This window comes from Cryptomeria japonica, chromosome 6 (genome assembly GCF_030272615.1).
Source record: "Cryptomeria japonica chromosome 6, Sugi_1.0, whole genome shotgun sequence".
Taxonomy (NCBI): Eukaryota; Viridiplantae; Streptophyta; class Pinopsida; order Cupressales; family Cupressaceae; genus Cryptomeria; species Cryptomeria japonica.
Window position 1 is genome coordinate 518,078,937 of NC_081410.1, and position 23,362 is coordinate 518,102,298.

Consider the following 23,362-nt stretch of genomic DNA (forward strand, 5'->3'; position numbering starts at 1 on the left):
TGTCACATCCAAACATGAGTCTAATACTTATATTATAAATATTATAAAAAATATTATTATTTGATTGTGATTAGGGTGGTCAGACATACGTCTACTTCTTATCTTTTTCTTGAAATTTTAGTTGAATCAATTCTTGTAGGGGGTTCGAGAATTCTTTAAAAAATTGTATTATTATGTTTTTTCTATTTTAAATTCTTTATTTGTGTAGGCATTATGAGAATGGTGACATCATAACATAGTAAAACATATTCACAAAAAAGAAAAAAAAGAAAAAAAAAGAAAATCATAGTAAAACATCAATCATTAATTTAGTCAAATTAGTGAATTTAGATGGGATTTCAAAGAGCTCTTAACATTTCTTGTTTGATTATTTATTTATTTAGTGCATACATCGCAAATACGGGGCTGTTGAAATCTTGTAGATTACCAATTGTTGAGTTGGTTGAATTTAAATAGAGTTTGAATTCTTAAATGCCTTAGTTTGAAGTTTTGAAGTATTTTTCCAATCTATGTTGCGCAAATTTGGAGATGTTGAAATGTCGCTATTTATCAATTGATAATATATTTAAATCAATGGATTTAGATACATTTTCAAAGATTTCTTTATTTTTTTGTTTCTCATTTTACTTGGCTTTTAGTGTAATTTGTGGATACTACTTGTCCTTCCAATTTATTGTAGATTTTTTTTTTTTTGATCTTGTGTCTAATCTGTAAGTTGATTTTTGTTGACACAACATTTGTTGCTTTTCATTAAACCTTTTGCTGACTGCTATTTTAGATAACTCAAACTATATTGGGTAACCTTGCTAATTTGTTGTCTTAAATTTAGAAGTCGTCGCCTTTAACTAAGTAAAATTATAAGTATGCAACTATTTTCCTATGTAGGGGAAAGGACCCAGTAGTTGAGCATGTTCCAATTGTTGTGAGGGTTGTTGATACCTTTTGTTCCAAAAATTGAACAAATAAAATCTATTGTTTGAAACAAAAAATATCAATTTTTGTTAGGAAATGTACCAACAGTTGTTAGGAAATGTACCAATAGTTGTTAAGAAATGTACTAATATTGTAAAAAGTAACCAATCAGGTGATGCCACATCGGCTGCACAACTATTGGGGTCTCTTTTGCACGCCTATTGGTCTCACTTTTTTTTGGGGCTGTTTTGGACACCTTGGCAAAAAGCATGCTGATGTGGCATCATATTTGATGATGTGGCCCTGAAACCTTAGTTATAAGCAGGGGACTTGCCAAGTAAGCTGCTGTAAAAAAATCGGAGTGATTCGAAATTTCCAAGTAGGATTTTGAGAAGCGTGAAGTTAGGGTGCACGACTACTGGGTCCTTTCCCCTAGTGTGTTTGATCCTAGAACAAGACGTGCTCTTTTCCAAGTAATATGGCACCTCAATTTGGGCTGTCATGTCATATGTGTGGATAAATGTGGTATAAAGTGTGCCACCTTAGTGAGCTTGTCAATTACCACCATTATTGCATCATGCCTAGAAGGTGACATGGGTAGCCCTTGTACAAAATCCATACTAATAACTTGCCACTTATGTTGGGGTACATCGTGCGATTGTAACAATCCAGCTGGGTGCCTATGTTCTGCCTTTACTCTTTGACACTCCAAACATTTGGCTACATACTTGACAATATCGTTCTTCAACCCTTGCCAAAAGTATAACTTCTTTAGATCTGCATAAAGTTTGTTAACTCCTGGGTGGCCTGAATAAGGGGCATTGTGAGCCTCCGATAAAACTACTTCCCTTAAATTCCCTGAATTAGGAACATAGATTCTGTTATTGTATCTGAGTAGCCCATCTTCATCAAATGTGTACCCTTCAACCTTAGGGTCGGTCGGGTTGTGTCTTATAGTTAATTTGACTTGCTCATACCATGGGTCATGTCCTTGTTCATCCATTACTTGCTTTTTGAAAGAGGTTTTGAAGGTTGCTATAGTCATCAAGTGTCTTCTCCTACTTAAGGCATCTGCCACCCTATTTTCTTTCCCCTTAATATATTCGATCTCAAAGTCATATTCACTTAAGAACTCTAGCCACCTTCTTTGTCTGGCATTTAAGTGAGGTTGGGTAAAGATGTATTTTAGCCCTTGGTTGTCCGACTTAAGCTCAAAGGGCTTCCCTAGTAAGAAATGTCTCCACTTTTGCAGGGCATGCACAATTGCTGCCAACTCTAAGTCGTGGGGTGCATAATTGACTTCATGAGTCTTTAGCTTCCTAGATTCATAAGCCACTACCCCTTCATCTTGGACAAGTACCCCTCCTAACCCTTCAGTAGAAGCATCTGTTACAACTGTGAAGTGTCCATTTGGGTCTGGTACCTTTAGAATGGGTGCTGAAGTTAGTTTTCCCTTCAAGATTTGAAATGCCTTATCACTTTGCTCGGTCCATACAAACCTTTTGCCCTTCCGTTGCAACGAGGTGATGGGATTTGCTATCTTAGAGAATCCTTCCACAAACCTCCTATAGTAGCCTGCTAGCCCCATAAAGCTTCTTACCTCTGAAACATTCTTAGGGATTGGCCATTCTACTATCGCCTTTATTTTATCTGGGTCGACTGCTATTCCTTCCTTTGATATTATATGCCCAAGATAGTGAATCTTTTCCTCAAAGAAGGCGCATTTGGACAATTTTCCATATAACTTATGTTCTCTCAATCTTTGCAAAACAATCTGTAGGTGCGCTAAATGTTCCTCTTCATTTCTAGAATAAATCAAAATGTCATCCAAGAATACCAAAACAAACTTATCCAAGTAGTCATGGAATACACTATTCATCAGGTTCATGAATGTAGCTGGGGCATTAGTTACTCCAAAAGGAACTACTGTGAATTCATAGTGTCCATATCTCGTCCTGAAAGCTGTCTTTGGAATGTCTTCTTCCTTAATTCTGAGTTGATGGTACCCTGACCGAAGATCTATCTTGGAGAAAACTGCCGCTCCTTTCATTTGGTCAAAAAGGTCCTCTATGCGAGGTAAGGGATACCTATTCTTTATGGTAACTTTGTTCAACATCCTATAGTCGATGCATAGCCTTAAGGTTCCATCCTTCTTCTTAACAAATAAAACTGGCGCTCCCCATGGTGATACACTTGGCCTTATTAATCCCTTAGCTAAGAGTTCCTCTAATTGCATTTTGAGCTCTTGTAATTCGGTTGTGTTCATCCGGTAAGGTGCCTTTGATACTGGTTCAGCTCCTGGGAGTACTTCGATAGAAAAGTCAAACTTTCTCTTAGGGGGTAAACCGGGTAGTTCTTCTGGAAAAACATCCCTAAACTCTTTTAAGAAAGGGGTATTTTCAAATGTTGGTGTATTTTCCTCCTTCCCTTCATCAATTTCGACCATAAAGATTTGTCCTCCTCTTCTCCTTTCCTTCTTTAATTGCATTGCTGAGATAGTTTCTACATTAATGGGTTTAAACTTTCCTTGGATTTTGACCCTTTCCCCCCCATCATCCAAACATTCAACAATTTTGCTATAACAATCTACATTAGCTTGATGGTCTGCTAACCAACTCATTCCCATAATTACATCATATAATCCTAAGGGTGCCACATAGAGATCTACCCTTGTTTCGAACTCAGGGAATTGTACCTTTGCCCTTGGTAAACACTTAGTTACTTCTCTAGTTGCCTTATCCCCATATTGAACCGTCCATGATGACTCCATTTGATTAACTTTAAATGCATATTTGTTCACTAATTCAGGTGAGATGAAACATTCAGATGATCCAGTGTCAATTAGAATTGATATTGGTTGTTCAAATAGTGTACCTGTAGTTTCCACGGGAACATTCTGGTATCTTCTTCTTTGGTTCCTAACTGCTGCATGAATTCTCTGTTGGGGCCCTTGTTGGGGTTGATTGGCTCTAATTTGTCCTTGCATCCTGGGGCAGTCTCTAGCAAAATGATTTTCCCCGCACATAAAGCATCCGCCTGGAGGACCTCTCCTACCTTGATTTCTAGGGGGATCATTCCTTGTTTCATTTCCCCTGGGTGGATAAGTTATCCTGTTCTGCTGGTCATTCCTGTTATAGTTGCCTCTGTTATCATTGCCCCTGTTATTATTGCCCCTGTTATCATTGCCCCTATTATTGTTGCCCCTGTTATTATCATTTCCATTCCTCTGATATTGATTAGGCGGTGGTCTCCTTTCGGAAGAGTTATTCCTTTGACCCTTGTTGAAATTAGTGTTTCCATTGAATTCTTGCTTCCTTTTAAATGAGTGGTTCCCATTATAGTTTCGTCCTGCTAGTGTTTGAATCTTCCTCTCTTGCCTTAGAGACTTTTCAAGAACTTCATTCATGTTTCTGGGTCCATGCATATCAACCTCTGCCCCTATGTTGGTATTCAACCCCAAAATGAACTTCCTTGCTTGGCCTTCTTCATCCCTTTGGTACATAGGCACATACTTAAGCAACTTGGCGAATTTATCCCAATATTGTTGAATGGATAGGGACCCTTGACGTAGGTTATGGAATTCTGTCACTTTCTCATCAAAGAACAATTGAGGAAGCCACCTATCTCGAAAATGGTGAACAAATTGATCCCATGTGATTGTATCCCTGTTATACCCATTTTGTTCCTTGGTGTTGGTCCACCAACTAGCCGCCTCCCCTGTGAGTTGATAGGAGCCCCATAAAGCCTTAGTTGTTTCGCTGAAATCTCTTAGCTCAAAATATTTCTCCATTTCATTTAGCCAATTCTCAGCCCCTTCACCAATCTGCCTCCCATCGAACTTAGGAGGGGTGATTTTCTTCAAATCCTTGGAGAGTTCTAATATGTTATTTTCCTTTCCATTACCCATCACATTTCCTTGATTGCTACCAGGGTTTCCATTCTCGGTACCACTTCTATTCTCATAGTCATTCTGCCTTTCCCTAAGGTCCTGCAGTGATTGTTCCAGGAAGTTGATTTTATCTCTTTGTTCGGTTAGAAGGTCGATTATAGCTTGGACCCCATCTCCGTTATTACCTAGGTTGTGTCGATCCTCTTCATGATCTTCCTCATGGTTTCCTTCATGGTTTTCCTCATGGTTTTCCTCATGGTTTTCCTCCCTTTGACTCCTAGTACGTCTTCCATTACCCCTTCCTCTTCCTCTTCCTCTCCCTCTTCCTCTTCCTCTTGCCATTCTAGGTTTTACCTGAAAGTTAAATTATGTAGTTAGTTTCTCCTTTTTTGTAGAATAAAATTTAATTTCCTATTATTGTAAAACATTCCCTTAGCTGAATAAATTGAAGTGAGCACAAGGCCTAGATTTGAACCTTTGCTCTGATACCACATGTAATAACCCACCAAAATTAACCCAACAAAATTGAGTATTTTTTTTTCTTTTCTTTTATTATGTTTTATTCAATTGCATACTCTGGGCATCCATCCAAATAGGATTGGGCAATCATCCATTCGGGATGAGCTTCTAACCATACGGGTTAGGCAATTGTCCATACGGGACGTAAATTCCATCTATCCAATATGGGATAGGCATCTACCCATACGGGGTAGGCATCTATCCAAACGGGATAGGAGATGCTCTGGCCAGAGACTTAGACTCATCGGGACCATTCGGGTCCTGAGCCACTCACTAAGTACTACATTCTTCTAACAAGAATGCACCGAGGTCGTCGTCCTTAGGAGTAATAAGAAAAATAACACAAGCTTGAATTCCGCCTCGGAATTTGGCTTAAAGCCTCGGGAAGTCAAGCGAATCCATACGGGATTCCTTCCGAGTATGCATTGAATTAAGTTTGATTATCTTATCTTTCAATTAGGATTCTTACTCAACCAAGCCTAGACACCACCCATGAACGCCTGAGTACGAGGGACAACTCCGTCCCAAGACTGCCTACATACCCACTTCGGCGTGGGATCAAGGCGTAAAGTATGTAGTTCTATCTTCTAATCTATGGTTTGATGTAAACTGATTTTTGTGGGTACGCAACCCTTTCTAGGGTCAGTGTCCCAGACAGTTTCTCTGCGGTTGCTACCCACGAAGGTAGCACTTAAGCGAAGGCTCAAGATGGCCTATTGCTTGTGGCCTAAACAAAATAACTAGAACCTAATTCTTATCATGAGCGTCACCCAATTTCAATCACCAATATCCCTTCGAGGTGAATAAATAAATAAATAAAGTAAATTTCACGAGAGCTCTTAACTTGACCATCCCTAAGAGGGTTTACTATGGTTTATCTCAATGGATGTGGAATTCAATTGAAAGTTATCTTATTAAATTATCGATCCAAGAGGGATTACCCGCCCCTTGGATTTTTAACTTCCAAATGTCCCTTATTACTCCCCGACGATTTATAGGGACGATGCCACAGACGTCGTTAATGCAGCTTTATTAGGCGTTAAGTGCAGTAGTTCAACACGACGGCATTACCCGTAAGCGTGACCCAGAGGCACCGTATATACCGAACGCTGCTAGTTTTAGTTTTCCAACTCCATTTGTTTAGTTTTCTAAACTAACATCATACTTGAATATAATTATGAAATGGATGTACATAATTTAAACCTTAAATACTATTTGAACAAAGAATATCATTATTCTACAATTAATTGGATTAATACATGTATTGGCATGGTAATGATAATTGCGAACTTACGAGTAATTGCATGAAAAATACGAATTAATCATAATGCAATGCAAAAGTAACGTCATTTATATTCAAAATGCAGAAATGTTTTCTCTATCGCAAGACTTAATTAGTTATAAGGTTACAAATTTCTCATGAGTGACCAAATTGAATAATAATGAGACTTTACTTATCTCCAAAAATTATGGGTCAAATAATCCATTCATTTCTCTAAGGAATTGAAATAATACATTGAATTCAACTCTTGTTAATTTTAAGGAAATTAAATTTAACTAAACAAATGTACATGAAAAAGAAATTAATTTAATTTTAATTTAAAACGATACACAAAAATACTTAAATGTTAAATCGAATGTTAAAACTTCCATCGAAAATTCCTACGGCAATCTCGTTTTATTAATATATATATAAAACCAGGGGGTGGGGACCACGGGTCCCGTCACTCCCTGCGGTCCTGCATATGCAGGCCCGTAGGGGTTGGCGGGGCCACGTGGTCCCCTCCACTCCCCTGCGGCCACTTGTAGTGACCGCAGGGTAGTGGGGGGTACCACTAACCCTGCCGGTTTTCGGTAACGCCGCTCCGCGTACACGCGGTTATTTTCGGGTCTGTGCGTACGTGCGGATATTTTTGGGGTCTGTGCCGAATGCAGTGATTGATAATGCAACATTAATATTTGTAAATTGACATTAGGATTATAAATATATATATATATATATATATATAAATATATATATATATATATATAAATATATATATATATATATATATATATATATATATATATATATATATATGGTTTCAAATTCTTTACAAAGGATAATTTTTATTTAAGAAGGTAAGAACAGGTAAAATAACTGAGCATTTCTTGGTTTGTCTCCTTACAGAAACCAGACTTTTAATGTATATATATATATTTTTATCTGAATCACAGAGAGAGAGAGAAAGATTTATCCAGCCATTACAGGAAGGGAGTTGTTCTCAGACTTCTCAGGAAATTGGTTTGTTTCCAGGGTTATTCTCAGAGTCCAGGAGGATTTATTCGACTGGTAATTTCAGTGAGCTCTTTGTTCAATCCACAGAGAGTTTCAAAAAGAAAATAATAATAAGAATACTCCTTAAATGAGATTTGGATAACAATAACCAGAGAGATGAAAGATGGTTCTTCTTAGCAAGAATCAAAAAGAATAAGAGGAACAATTTAAATCTGGATCTAGATTTAATATTACATTATTATTTTTTAAAAAACAGTGAATCTAATTCTTTGTCAAGCAAATTTAATCTACTTCCTTATCAAGAATCTGAAACTAATAATCAACAATTTGTTCTATTCTACTCCAAAATTTAAAACTAAATTTTATCAAAGTTTGAAACAATGAATCAACAAATTTATTTTTCTTTCTATCAAACATTTTAATCTACTCCAAATCTGAACTAAATTTTATCAAAATCTGAATAATGAATCAACAATTTATTTTCCAAAATCAAGAATCCAAACAATGAATAAACAATTTAAAACATTTTAATCTAATTCTTATCAAAGTCTGAAACTAATTTCACGAATGAATTTCTTTTCCATAAAATAATCTAATCTAATCTACAACAAGAACAAGATGCACAAACTAAGCTTGAAGGAACCTGGATGCTTGCAAAAATGGTGTAGAGTCTTCCTTGATCGTCCAAATTGAAGAGAAATCCTCCCAACAAAACCTTGGCTGCAAATGAAAAATGGACTACAAAGGAGAAATTGCAGAATTTTCTTATGGAATAGCTAGCTTTTCTTTTGAAACTTGTACCTATTTTATAAAGCAAATTTCAAATTCCCACTACCTAATTTTAAATTAAAAAAAATGAGATTCTCTCCCAATTTGGCCTCCATGCAAATTAATTGGGCTTAGTGGGAGGAGTTACATGCAAGGAGGTGGAGAAGCCTCTAGAAGCTTCTTATTCCTCCTACAACATGTGCCTTAATGTGAGGGAAATTAAGTAACTAATTTAAAATATATATGCATTTTCCATGTGTGTGGGGTTTATTATTATTATTTTTTTTTTTTATTCCCTTACAATATTCATTCAATAATTCATCCAAAGAATATAAGTAGAGTTTTGTAATTTAAAACAAAAAAGGTGATAAAGGAGGGTTGTGACAAAATGTGTCAATGCTATTATAATTTTAAGATATATTATTTTAGTTCATTTCGAGTGCATTTGATTGTGCCTTGTGCAACATGACATTTATGCATATTTGTCCTCTTTTATCATAATAATTGTTAGAGATCAACAATATGGTATTTATAGAAGATGGTAAAGTGTTTATAAAAGTGATGGTCCAACTCTTTGAAATTTTCAATTTGTTGTGGCAACAAGAATTCAGATTTTCATTAGGATGGATATTAATGTCATCAACATTTTAATCTATAAGAATTCATTACCTAGTCTAGAACAACAATTAAAAGTTTTATAATAAATGAATTGACATATATAAAAATATAATATAATATTAATAGTGGCATTACATTAGAAAAACAAGAGCTGTGGTATAGCTGTAGTCGGCCGTGAAATGTTGAACTAGAGGATTGATACAGGTAAATGTGGAGAAGAGTAGTAAGTTTGTATAGAGATTGTTTAAGGTACGAACAAGAATAAACCAAAATAATCAGAGTCAGTGTCATCATAATGTTAAGCATTGTTATAGAGCCAACAAAAAATTAAAACTTGTTTAAAGGTCTCTCTAGTTGTACCCAAAAAATCCTCCTTTTATCTCTAACTTATCTTGTACCCAAAATTTGGGGTCTTATACAAATATCAGGATACATGATGTAAAGAAAACAACTCGATGAAATGCACATCAGTAGATTTTTGGTTGTCAAGTTTCCAATTTCCTGACAACCTCTGCAACACTGTGAAAGAATAATGCCCTACGTGACTGCAGCATGAATACAAGAATATTTGTGAGCATGCAACATGCTTAGCAGAATGTTGATCAAGGTCTATTCAAAATGTTGATGCCTTTAACATAAATATAGTTCTGAGAAATATTAACTCCCCAGACAAGAATTAATCTTCTAAAATCCTTGTAGGAAGGTAGCTACACTATATAATCAACAATATCCATAACTGTAAGAACACTGCCAAAAACGGTGCAAGAGCATGCCAAAAAAGGCAAAAATCTACATGATGGGGTCAACAGAAAATTAAACCACTTTGAACAAATGCATGATACAGACATAGATGGAGGACCATACAAAGTAGCATGAATCTTAATTCCACATCTTAAAACCTTACATTGACAGTACACATATCCAATCAAAGTTGAAGCCCTCAACTTCATGTTAAATAGTTTAAATAATCGTATTTAGTATTTTGGCAATGATTGACATTTTCACAAGTACTTGAACATAAAAATTACCGGAACAAGGCTAAAATCACTTTTTTTATGCAGCTAAAGTCTTAATATATTACACTGGTAAAAGGAGTAGTGTTAAACTAATGGATCTTGTACTGATAATCAGCCATACAAGGTACTTGAGTGTTTTTATTTACTTTTTCTAAGTGAGAAACCACCAGTAAGGGCCGGATTAATACTCAGTCTTGTAGTCATTCTAGAGCTGATCAATAGATTTGCTTGTGAGTGCATTAACGTATCCAACGTCCCATCCAGACACCAACTTAGCATTCATCTTAGCAACAAAACCAGGCCCGATGTTGTCACAGTACTACAAGAAATAGGTTGAACCTCGTAGCCATGATCCTTAGAGTTGGATACTTGCTACACAAGGCGAGCTAAATGATCATCTTTTCTTTTGCCTTTACTCTAGAACTATTTATGTTTGGAAAATGTTGTTTTCTTCAAACAGAGTAATAACTTCCTTTGCCAGTTAAATAAGCAAATCTAGAGTCTTTTCATTCTTACTTGTTGAAAGATGTTCACCTTTAATGGTGACAACTTATATTTGCCACAAAAATGATAACCGGTTGTAGCTTGCTAAGAACCAGTATTCAAAATTACTATAAAATGGCAGTTTGAGTAGTATGGTATCTAATTCTATGTGTGTTCTATATGCAACTTAAAACATGACAAGTTTACGTTTGCAAAAACTAAGTATGGTATCAAATGCTTTTAGTAAAAGGTAAAACTGTTAAGTAGTTGCAACATGGAAGTTTCGACTGTTTTGATTTTGTGCATTTGGAAACCTGTAAAAATTAACAAAATCAAAATTAAGATGCGCTTTAGAGAAACTAGTCCAAAAAATCAAAGCATTAGGAAACTTTGAGAAAATAACCATGAAAATGAGACATGATCGTAACTAATGGTGTAAGGAATTATGCAATGTATGACTACCCCCTGCCCCTTATGATAGTAGGGCACTGCAGTGATTAATGCGAAGGTAGATTATTGTGACCCAACATCAATTCATTTCTTCATTTCTTGGTCTCTCCCGCTCAGAGTGGTTTCTAAGGGAGGGATTCAGATGAATGCTAACCATGCAATAATTTCTTTAGAGAATCTTCATTATGTCTTCCTTCAACTAAAAAATCAGCCATCATTCTACACTTTGCCAATCATTATATAGTTAGTCATCAAACAACAAAAGGAAAAGAGATTTTGCAACCAACAATAGTCATATCTAGTAGAAGGAATAGGGAATATTGAAATACTGCTTGTAGAATTCACACCATGCCCAAAAGGAATGGTGGGACAATGCCTCACAACAAAGAGATCAGGGAATTATAAGTAGTTTTGGTATCCAGATGACTATTATAATGATCCAGCAAGCTTGGTTTTCAATAGAATTAATGATGCAAATTGGAATCCCTTTTGTTTAGGGAATCCAAATATTTTCCAATATTCCTCAATTCTGATTTTTTTGGTGCCATGTATATGCTTCCACTATTTGCAAATGGAATTTCAATTCCTCTTGGCAATTTAAAAATTGGAAAAGTATCAAAGAGGAAAATATTTACCTACGACACAATGACACAAATGCCTCTCTTATTATATAAAGGTGTTTTATTCACAATGAACCATATAACAATGTCCTTCTGGCATTAATTGTGTTGAAAGACTATCCTCAACTGTTTGTTTTGTGGGCAATATTATGTAAATGACTACAAGTGGTTCCAAGACAAACTTAATTAGAGCATCATCACCCCTATTCAAATTTCTTGATCATCTATCAATTTCTATGGCTTAGTAACTTTTCTATTCTTCCAATAGCCTTACGGGTGATGGGTCTACATGCAAACATGAATATCATCACTCTATTCCTCTTTCCACCATTGGTTTTGACTAACATGAATGTGGTTCTTTGCTAACAGAAGCAAAAGCATCATTGTTTTGTTGTATTCAAAGTGCTAGCAACCATTATGACAAAAGAAACCATCATTGCAATGGCTAAGAGCATTATTTTTATCTTCAAGATTCAAGGAATCTGTGTCAGGAAAGTTACAAGTATATTTAGCATCATGCTTATGCCCATTGATGGTGTTGTAGGTCTAATTTTGGCATAATTTATTTCCAACATTTGACCTCAAATTGCAGAGGATCTACTAAAAAAGGTCTAAATCTTAATCTTCATCACTGGAAGCTCACAAATTTTAACAATCCATTTGTTTGCAGGCTGTGGAAGAGATACGATAATGTACTTGATTATTTGGTGAATTATTTTAGGTACAAGTCCTCTTATTGCTTCACAATATTGTTAAATGCAAGTCAAAGTAGAGTTCAAATATCAACTCGGGTATACACACATAATCCTATCATTTTCATGCCATTCCCTATTAAAAAGTTTAGATGCTTTACAATATATGACTCCATGGTGTCCTCATATGGCATACGTATAAGCAAGTACTCGATAAAGGGAGAACCCAAGTTTATCACTATAGTTGTGCAGACTAAAATTTTCACGAGTTTTAATAAAATTATGGATTATGGAAGCCTGACATAACTCTATTGAAGTTGTAGATGTAAAACAGACGAGTTATGGTCCTTATTTGTTTCTGTTGTGGTCCAAACCATGGAGGTGCCTCGTTGGTGTTTTAATGCTACATCCAAAACATAGATAAGAGAAATGACTATATCATGAACATTGGCACAAATAGAATCTAGGATATCAGACTTATACAGAGCATATGTCAGAGTATCTTTATTTGGTGCTTATTTTCTCTGCATGCATAGGACAGTTCCATTATTTCTAATTGGAGCGTGAGAGATCTTTCCAAGGTAGAAATTTCATTCCTGAAATCCAATATGCTAAAGGAAAGAGAATATCAAAATGAGGGCAATCATGCCAATGCATCGTATCCTTGAACATTGAGGATGTTTCATTACTGAACTCAAAGAGGTTTACAGAAAAGGAAAAAGATAGAGATGATTCCTGGGCAGAGGGTGAGAAAAAAGAAATGGCAACAAGTCTGTGTCCTTTTACAAATTATTTTTCACTGCAGATTCTCTGGATATAACGTTGATGTGTCTTTATTCTCTCGGTTCTATGGTCAATGGTACTTCTATTTCACTTGAGACCGTCTTGTTTGGGAACCTTATAAATGCATTTGGAAGCAACACAAAAGATAAACACAAGCTGATGCATGAAGTGTCAAGGTGAAATATTAGAAACTTCAGTTACCTTTTGACTCAACGAACTTCTGTATGAGGAAAGTAGGGTAGAAATTTCCATTCTTTTAATTTTACTTTAATATTGAACTTACTCTTCTTTTGTTTGAGTTGCTCCAGGTAGCTTTGGAGTTTATTTATCTTGCTTGTGGTGTAAGAGTTGCAGCTTTCCTTGGTAAGATATTAAACACATGAATTGGTAATATAGCAGTATATTGCTTGTAACCAGCATTAAGGTTGATACTTCATGATCTCGCTTAATTTCATCCTGGCTGGCAGAGGTGTGTTGCTAGATGTGCACAGGGGAAAGACAGGCTGTATTAGGAATCTCTACTTACAAATATTCTCAGGCAAGACATTGGATTCTTTGACCGTGAAAAATCGACAAGAGAAGTTATGGGAAGAATGCCAGGTGACACAATACTAATTCAGTAGGCTACGGGGAAAAACATTAGCCAATGATTGGTATTAATATATTACATTGATCTCAACTAATGCATCCATTCTGGGTGATGTTTAGCAAAATTTACGGCCAATACCATGTTGTGATGACTCTAATTTTTTGTTGCTCGGACCTTAAAAGTTTCAAATCTTAGAAAAAAAATCATTTAACTAGCAAACAATCCTGTCCATTGGCTTTCCTAACCCCATAAAATGTAGCAATTGCCTCTTGGTTTTAGGAACCTTTTTATTTGACCACTAAACTCTCAATTTACTTGCATAGGTTAGAAAAATTATTGCCAAATGACAACGACTTAATGATAAAATTCAAATTTACCAAATTTAATTTCATTTATTAAAACACACCAAATTTAGATCCATTAAACCAAATTAAATTTATTTTTAAAAAATTAACCAAATTCAACTCCAACATAATTTGGACAGACTGAATTCCTTGTCCAATTGAGAGCTTGACTAAATCTCCTATATAATTGACGGCTTTTCAGGCACATATGGCGCAGATGACAACTAGTTGTTAAAAAAATGTATGGTTTGGATTTGACATTTATCTGAAAACAGTGTCCCATGCATGAAAGAAGTGTAAATGAAATAGATTACTTCCACTAGGAGGTGGATTTGAAAAGGTCCTGTCACTAGTTCACAAGCCTATTTAATACTAGTTTGAGGTTCTGTCATGGCAATTCCAGATGCAAATACTGTTGCTTTAGGGTTTTTCCTATCGTAAAGCCCTCCCCGCATTAGGTCTCTGTTGAGCTTCACCACATATGATATTAATAATATAGCATTCATTAAGACTAACATTGCTTCACTCTATTCGTCGGATTCGAACAAGCTACTATTTCATCTTTTTGTGTCTCTTTTTTCAGTTCGATTGAAGTTGCTTAAGAGGAAATATTGCTCAAATGATGTACACATGATTCTATTACAGTATACATTTGTTTTGGTTTTCTTCATTCTTTGTTGAAATCAAGTCATTATAGTTTTCTTGGATTTTAACATTTGATTTTTGCAAGCAGTTCTCTTGATTTTTGCTATTCTTGTCCTCAAAAGAAAATTCTTTATTTCCTTTTTCTACCTTGGCGCTTTTCTCTTGTGAGTTGTTTCTCAACTGAGCTATTAGGTTTTTTTCTTTCAGTTTGATTTGGCATGATGCTCACAGGAGGAGTCAAATCCTCTTCTCTCTGCCTTCAAGTTTTCTGGCTATGATTTTCTTTCATGCATTCAAATTCTTGATTTGTTTATGTTGTGGTGGCAAGGAATTTGACTCTTTCTCATTATCATTTTGTAGGTTAGATTGTTATATGAGTTTTTATTGCGCATCCAGCAAATTGGTTTCAATCAAATAGCAGGCACTAACAAGCCAGTCAATCTAATGTTGAGTGCATCGCGCTCAAAACAAAACTAACAAAACCTAATTTGGGTTAGCTAGCCACACTTTGCATATTTCTGTGTTATTGTTCTCAGAGGCATGTTTCCTCCAATTGTTTGTCCAGGTAATTAATTAAAAACTTCAGGAGCAATTCTATCCATGTCATGTAAGGTTAATCCCAAAATTATTTATAGCAATGTAGAAGGTATGGATGAATCAATGTTAAACTAAGGGCCACAAAATGATGAGTAACATGTAATTTATCCCACTACTCACTGTTATAAGGGATAAAACAAAGCCCTATTCAATAACAGTTGATTAATCACAAGTCATGACAGGATATGATAGTTTTATGAGCATACTTACTATAGGCACTCGATTATGATTTTTGGGCACAAATAATAATATCTAGCACCAAAATGGGAATATATGTTAAACCAATGGCTAGGGCAGGAGATCCACGAATGCCCGACCAATTGAGAAGTCCCAAATTCATACTTCATACAAACAAATGATAAATCCAGAGGCCTTCCAATCTAGCAAACAAACAAATGCGTGGCAAGAAGAATCAAAATTCAAAATCTTGAAGTTACAACCACTAGAAAGTTAGTTATCCGTAGGAGATTGATATAGCCTAAAAAATCCAGATCCAAAAGCAACACCCCAACCAAGAAAAACTCGCACTTGGATTAACTAGTAACCCTTTTATAAGTTGGCATTACCAAGGAAAGTGACGTAATTAATTTTAGCAATTAACACAAGCAACCTAGTGCAGTAAACTGAAAACAGTTAGGGAAACTTTGCCAACTAACCAATATGACCGCCAATCATGAGCGGCCAATTTCTGTTATGTCCCGTTAACATTTTAGGCAGACATGAGAATTGAAGTATTAAGAAAAGCAAGAGACGTTGGAGGATTCATTGGATGATCAATTTCTCATATTCATCATCAATGTCCAGAGAAGCCATCCAATTTATTTCCTTTCTGTTGAAGTTGTTGGTAAGCCTAGATTCTATCTACCTTATGCTCTTGTGGAAACCTAATCAATGCTATGCCAATGCAGTTTCATATGAGGACTGTTGATACCTTGCTCTGCAAATAAGTATATAGAAATTGCAAGTGGGTGTTGCCTCAAACAACGTGAATAGGCAAACCCAATAAAAGCTGGAGAAATTAGGTAATACAAAACCAATTTCTTGACAAGATACCCTTGGCTCTTCTTAGATGGATTTGGCTACTCTGCCAGTGTGCCCTGCTGCCACTAATTTGCAAATCGACAATTTCTTCAAGGTAAAGTCCTGAGAAAAATAATTTCAGAAGCAATTCTACCCATGTCATGTAAGGTACAGTGCTGAGAAAAATAGACCTTCTGATTGAGAAAGCTCTGAACCTGCAGCTGGTTTGCTGATGTGGCTTGGTTGAATACCAGCAGAGTGTAACTTCCTGCCAATGAAGTCCTAATTTTGGAACGCAATGAAACCCTAAACCTTGCACAAACCGGGGGGACTAAATACTTTTCAAAACAAAATCCAATTTCTAGAAGAAAAAACAAAAATAGATGAAACATACCATTCATTTACAATAGCTTCATGGGGCAAGGTAAAGAAATATGTTAGGTTTTTGACACTTATGCAGTTATGTTCTCACTCTGGAGACTAGTTACTGGTACTAATATTTTCTCGTGCTTTGATTCTCTCTGCACCTGTGCATTCAACAAATCAGGGGATTAGAAAATCTTGAGCAAATAACCATGAAATTGAAGCAAATTAAAAGCCCTTTCTGAGAAAATAACAAAGATAAAGATTTAGCTCTGCCAAATTTCAAATCTCTACAGCAGCTGAAAGCAAAATCAAGAAAATAGCCTCAAAACCTTGAGAAAATCCTCAAAGCCTACCAAACGGGAATGGAGAAAAATTCTAGAAGCAAGGAACGTACACTATGCTGAGTTTACAAACATTAAGACTGCAGCTCCGTACTTGCACCTTGCAATAAACATTATTTTTCATTTTAAAAAAATCATAATGAAAAAAACATGTGAAGAATGACTGGACATAGATTCTTTTAAATAGAGGTTTATTGAATTTTGACTAAGTAAACCATCTTGTGCGGCACACTTTCCTCTTGATAAACCTTTGTTACTTCCATAACCATTCCATGTTTTAGTGGGTTTTGTTCTTCATCACACATGTAAAATGAATTTGAGATTGGGGAGACGTCGACCACGTGATGCACACGAACTTATTGGTTCAGACAATGATAGAAAATGCGTTACAGGAGTACAACATGAAACTGATAATAATACTATATATGTACTAGCCATGGAAAGACACCTCTCACACAACACTCTCTTAAATAGGATATTCAACTGTGAGCCTCCATGAAGGGCGGACAAACAGTGGATTTTTTCTGGGAACAGCTAAACCAAACTCTTCCTCCACATCCACCTCGCCCTCCACAGTCCAGTCAAAGCAATGAATCAGCTGAGCAAGTGCCAAATCAACAACAGAAACACCCATAGAGATACCAGGGCACCCTCTTCTTCCTGCTCCGAAGGGCAGTAAGTCGAAGTCCTGACCTCTCACATCCTTAGTACTCCCCATAAACCGCTCGGGCTTGAACAGATGAGCATCTTCCCAAACGTTCTCATCCCTTCCCATCGCCCAAACATTCACAAAAAGCTTCGTCTTTGGCGGAACAAAATATCCTCCAATGTTGCAGCCTTCTATCGACTCGTGCGGAATGAGCATAGGAAGTGGTGGATGAAGTCGAAAAGTTTCCTTCACCACGCATCGCAGATAGTCGAGTTTCATGACATCACTCTCCTTTACTCTGCGCTCTCTGCCCACTGCTGATTCCATCTCTTTCTGCGCTCGTAACAGCGTTGCAGGATTCCTCAGTAGCTCAGTCATTGCCCATTCTACTGTTGTCGATGATGTTTCTATTCCGGCAGTTAACATGTCCTGCACATGTTTCCTTCTGTTATTAGGTAAATACACACATCATATGGTGACACTAGCAAACAGAATAGCATATTGAAAAGCAGACCCAATTTTATTAGACTTACCAAGATGATCGCTTTGATGTTAACCCGCGAGATTGTTTGGCCCTCCGTCTCGGCCATGTCGAGCATCACGTCTACCATGTCCTTAACACGATCTTCTTCCTTGGGACCTCCTGTTACCAATCTACGATGAACGTGCTCGTCGATTACTTTCTCTGCAAATGAATCGAATATTTTGTGAACGGCCTGCATGCGACGACGGATTCCTTGCAGGTCGAGCCAGTCGAGAGATGGAATGAAATCACCCACGCAAAATGCACCGGCCAGAGCGAACATCTCCTCAACCATTTGTTTGAAGCCCAGCCCTCCACTCAACTCGTTGTCGGAATACATCCTGCTGGCAAACATTCTGCAGACAATATTTTGAGTAAGGGAGGAAAGCCTCTTCTTTACATCCACATACTGCGCTCCGTGCCCGCTTTCCTGCCAGATGGAGGCGATCATGACAGACACTTCTTCTTCTCTCACGAATCTGAAAGAATCGATTCTCTTCACCGTGAGCAGCTCCACCGTCAACAGCTTTCTCATCTGCCTCCAGTACTCTCCATAGGGGCTATACGCCACGTCTTTATGATCATACAATATGTATTTCCCGTGTGCACAGTTTGGTCTGTTTGCAAAGACCAAATCTTGTGTTTTGAGGAATTCTTTTGCCATGGAAGGAGAAGACACCACAACAGTGGGGATGGAGCCCAAACGGAGAAACATAATGGATCCGTATTTCTTTGCCAGCGCAGTAAGCGATTGGTGAGGAAGGGTTCCCAGGAGATGGAGACTTCCTATGAGAGGCCATGGACGTGGTCCCGGAGGCAATTTCATTTTGCTGCCATCCCTCCTCAGCTTATAGAGGAAGTAGAAGAAGAAGAGAATCCCAACTCCAATAGTCACGGCCTCATTGAGGGATTCCATGCTATGAGAGAAGGGAAAGCTGCAAGCTTCCAATGAATGGAAATCCACAGACGAACCTTTATAATATACACGCGCAGGTTTACTGTAGCCCGCCACGACACAATTACCACCGTCAATACTACAAATTGCAGACGCCAATCAAAAAATTATAACACAATAAACGTTTGCTATTTTGGCATGATTCATTCATCTGGAGGGTATCACGGGATCATTGTTTACAGATAAGACCATTTTCGTTTTATTTAAATGATATAAAATGCTAAAGTCAAGAAATGACAGCTACCAAAAATTGAAACGATCATCATATTCAAAGGTATCACATTTACGGTCAAGCACGTGTTAGACTTACTCATCTTATTCAAAGAAGTAACTTTTAAGGTCAAAGTATGTGTGATAGAATTAATCATCCTAGATATTTTGAGTTAGGTGTGGAAATTCAAACATGCTCATTGGGAAATTGAAAACTTCACTTTGGTTGTAAGTTTTTATTGATTGTCATTTTCATTATAGGTTGTAAGTTTTTATTGATTGTCATTTTCATTATATTAATATTAGATTTTTATAATCTAAAGGATGATTATAATATTGTTCAATATAAGAATTATGTTGAGTTATAATAATGTATTATATGAAGTTTCAACATATATAGCAATAATTGATTTGATAGGTACAAGTTGACTCAAATTGTGAACAAGAATATTGGAGTGACTAAAAGGCAAAAAATGATTGCTTATGAGAAATGCTTCATACAAGTAGTTTCAAATACGAGTCAACAACATAAACTTGATGAAATATATTTTGTCAATTACAATATATTAGACAAAATACCATACTCCCTTGAAATGCTTCTTGTAGACCTCTAAATTTGATTAATTTAATTAATTGAATTTAGTTATCCTGAGCACCTTTAATTAAGTAATTACGCATTATTTAATTAATTAGTGTTCCTCTCTTCTGGCTAATAAGTTTTGTTAATTAGACTATAGTCCCCTTTTCATTAATTATTTGATAATCATAAATCGATTAATTAATTAAATTTGACCCCTTCTTCTATTAAATATATCAAATGCATAATTTGATTATTTAATTCATTTTGACTTTTCTTGTTAATTTTCTCATAAATTAATTAATTTTATTTTCCCTCATGTCTTCTAACTCTAACCCTCATCTAGCTCTTCTCCTAACCTAACCCACCTAGCTAACCAAAGGTTTTAGTCAACCTTATCCCCTTGCCTCCACCATATGTGTAAACATTCCCAAACTATCCCAAATTTCCTAGAATTTGGGGAAATTTCCTAAAATTTGGGGAAATATCTTAAATATCATACAATATAGGAATATCTTCAAATTTGAAGTGGAACCTATTTAATTGGGTGTCTCTCTCCCAAATAGGCATGTGTCATCAAGGAAACTTGTCATTCTTTTCTATGACACTTGCCCTTCTCAAGGACAAGTGTTTCTTTTTCATGCCTCCTCATCTCCTAGCCTAGCCTATTTAATCCCTTCATTTTCCTTCACAATCCATCCACTTTCATTTGCATGCCATCTTAATGCAAAATTATTTATTTAGTTTTTTCACATCCGTATCCATTTAGAATACATCCTTACATCTCATTTTAGCTTAATATTCATCTTGCATTTACCATCATCGAGTGAAATCAAGCATCTATCACATAGAAAGCACACATCGAACCAAATCTAAGGACAAATCCTCATCAAAAGGAGCTAATAAGTTTGCATTTTTTTGCTCATCAATTGTCTTTTTAGCTTTCTTTTTATAGTCCAACCTTGAGTGTTTTGCTTGTTGATTATGTAGTTTGATTGTTAAATAACATTCAATTATTTTACTGCTCACATTTTCACGCACACATTTTTGGCACATCCGGTGGGACCCACTTCATAGGTCATTTTAATGCCTTTTAGTTGTTTTAGTGAATTTTAATTGCAAATTTCCAATACTTAAGGTAGAAACATGATCTTGGACATTGACTACCACTTTGGAAGGAGTCATTTTGTCATCAAATAAAATTGTACAATCTAGCAAAAATGTGGCCAGAAATAGCAAGTTCGATACCAACTATGGCGAGAATGCATTCTCGCCATTTCATCTATAGCTTTAACAATTTTAGTCTTTTCGCACTATAGCAGGTTTGAAGGTAACTCGCACGGGTTTGTACTAGTGAATTTATCTCTGGGTCTTTTCTTTTTCTCTCGAGTCTATCTAGTTGTTACTCAGTCATTTAAGGAGTGTAGTGGGTTTGAGGGTAACTCACAAGGGTTTGCATTAGTTAACTTTTCTCTGTGTTTATGCTTTCGGGTCTACATTCTACATTCACTAGTTCAACAGGTTTGTTGCATATTATAGCGAGTTTGAAGCAAATTATAGCAGGTTTGAAGGATATTTTAGTGGGTTTGCATGTCCCATTAAAACTCCAACAGGTTTGAATTGTGGTTTAGTGGGTTCAGGGTTTAGGCATTTTACTGTATTTTTCTCAAGTCTTTATTTCATCATTTTCCTGCCAACTCATTAATCTATTGTTGGATTGTTATTTGTTTTACTAATATTGGTGCAGGTTCAATAGTAAAAGGCCCCAAAGCTCAAAACTCTAACTTGTTTTTTGTAGGATCGCCAAATAGGGGTGCATTTGCAAATAATTTCTATTAGGATGAATCACATGTCTTCTCTTAGTTAGAAAACACCTCAATTTCATAAGGAAATGAACCTCTACATTATGTGTTTGACACACTTGTGCATGTGAGTGGACCTAGATTACTAACACACACTATCCTCTCCCCCGACTTTTGTGGTCCTAGGTGCAAGAGAAAAGTGTTAGCGATGCTTGTTTTTTATTTTTATTAGAGGGTCTGCCTCTCAAGAAGCCATTAGGTTGGGTGAGAGGGAATGACCCAAGCGACACTTCTTCAACCTATTTTATAAATTAAAATGTTAGGTGAAAATCATGATTTCTTGGTGATATGCATCTACACTGATGGATAGACTCTTAAGTGAGTCACCAGCACATGGGTAGACACCAGGTTTCACTTAAGTTCCTTCACAACAAACCAAAGTTTTAGAAATCAAAATTTTTTTTGCTTGTTGGTGCAGGAGGCCGGACCTCCAAAGCCATCCCAATTCGTACCTTAAATTGTTGAGATAGATGTCCCTTGATTCATAAGATCTCCATATCCTCAAGGTATGACATTTCAGTGTGCTTGAGAAGTGTGTGTCATGGTGGCGGAGCCAATGCCACAAAAATCTCTTTTTTTTCCAGCTTGTTTAGGTATTTGGAGAAATCCAAGTGGGGATTTAGTAAGTAGTATCACATTTCTAGCCCGGGAAGTACATGTTTACAACTATGTTTTATTTTTTTCATACTAGTGAATCATTATGGGCCAATCTAGGCCCCCGTTTTCTAGTTGAGTCAGAATTTATCCTTTCCTTGTTTGCTATGCTTTAGTTTCACAAAATGATCTTTTTCCAAAACTCGTTCAACAATTAGTCCAACTTGTCATAACTGTCTAGCAGGTTCATCATTTACTCTAGGTGGAATGTCCTTACTCTAAGTCAGGAATGACATACTTAGCACAGTCACTATCATTTTATCTCTTGCAAGTTCACTTCGAGGACCAACAAGTTTGATCCAAGAAATGAAAAGTTTGGTTTTTGGTCTATCTTACCCAAGTCTGTCATTATCCAGTGGGTTTGTGTCTATTATTTTGTTATTCTACCAAAATTTTGTTCTTAGGCGGGTTTGCACCTTAGTTTAGTGAGTTTGTCTTTTTTTTTTTTTTCAGTAGATTTGCTTCTTAGTCTCATGGGTTCATGTTTGTGATCTTTTTACACTACCAAAAATCTTGTCTTTGGTGGGTTTGCACCTAGGTTTGGTGGGTTCTTTTTTGTCCAGGCTTGGTTGGTCTATTTTGACATCATTATTATCACCTACTAGGATCTAGTTCGTGTCATCACTTTGATCCCTTCTATTTGTCAAGATAATCTTGGTCATCATCTTGAGCTCACTTCATCATTATCGTCTCATCACATCTTTACATCCTCGTCATCATCATAGCTTGCTCAAGTCAAGGATTAATTTTTAATCAAGGTTCAATTTTTTAACTAATCAATTGTGTCACTAATTGAATTATCCAATTTCAATTGAATCAGTTACGCTCTTGCATCCAATCAATTAATCCTTCCATTTTTTCTATCATCCATCTCATCAAGTCAATCAACTTAAATTAAATCAAATCAAAGGTCGACCATTTTGTCATCTTTGATCTCACATCCCAAATTACAAAATTTACATCCCTTTTCTAGCGACTATTATCACTAGTTCTTTGAATATA

General features: G+C 36.2%; 1 protein-coding gene across 1 annotated transcript; it reads right to left on the reverse strand.

The window, feature by feature from the left end:
- Positions 1 to 17,104: 17,104 nt before the first annotated feature.
- LOC131067944 (cytochrome P450 750A1) lies at positions 17,105 to 19,075 on the reverse strand. The gene is made up of 2 exons (XM_058003099.2): positions 18,113 to 19,075; positions 17,105 to 18,008 (listed from the first exon to the last, which is right to left on the reverse strand). The coding sequence occupies exons 1-2, from the start codon at positions 19,016 to 19,018 to the stop codon at positions 17,397 to 17,399; spliced, it is 1,518 nt and encodes a 505-aa protein (XP_057859082.1). The 5' UTR covers positions 19,019 to 19,075; the 3' UTR covers positions 17,105 to 17,396.
- Between the last annotated feature and the right edge of the window lie 4,287 nt (positions 19,076 to 23,362).

Coding starts and splice junctions, on each gene's coding strand:
- LOC131067944 (XM_058003099.2), bottom strand. CDS start 19,018: ATGGAATCCCTCAATGAGGCCGTGACTATTGGAGTTGGGATTCTCTTC. Junction 18,009..18,112: donor ACATCAAAGCGATCATCTTG/GTAAGTCTAATA, acceptor AAACATGTGCAG/GACATGTTAACTGCCGGAAT.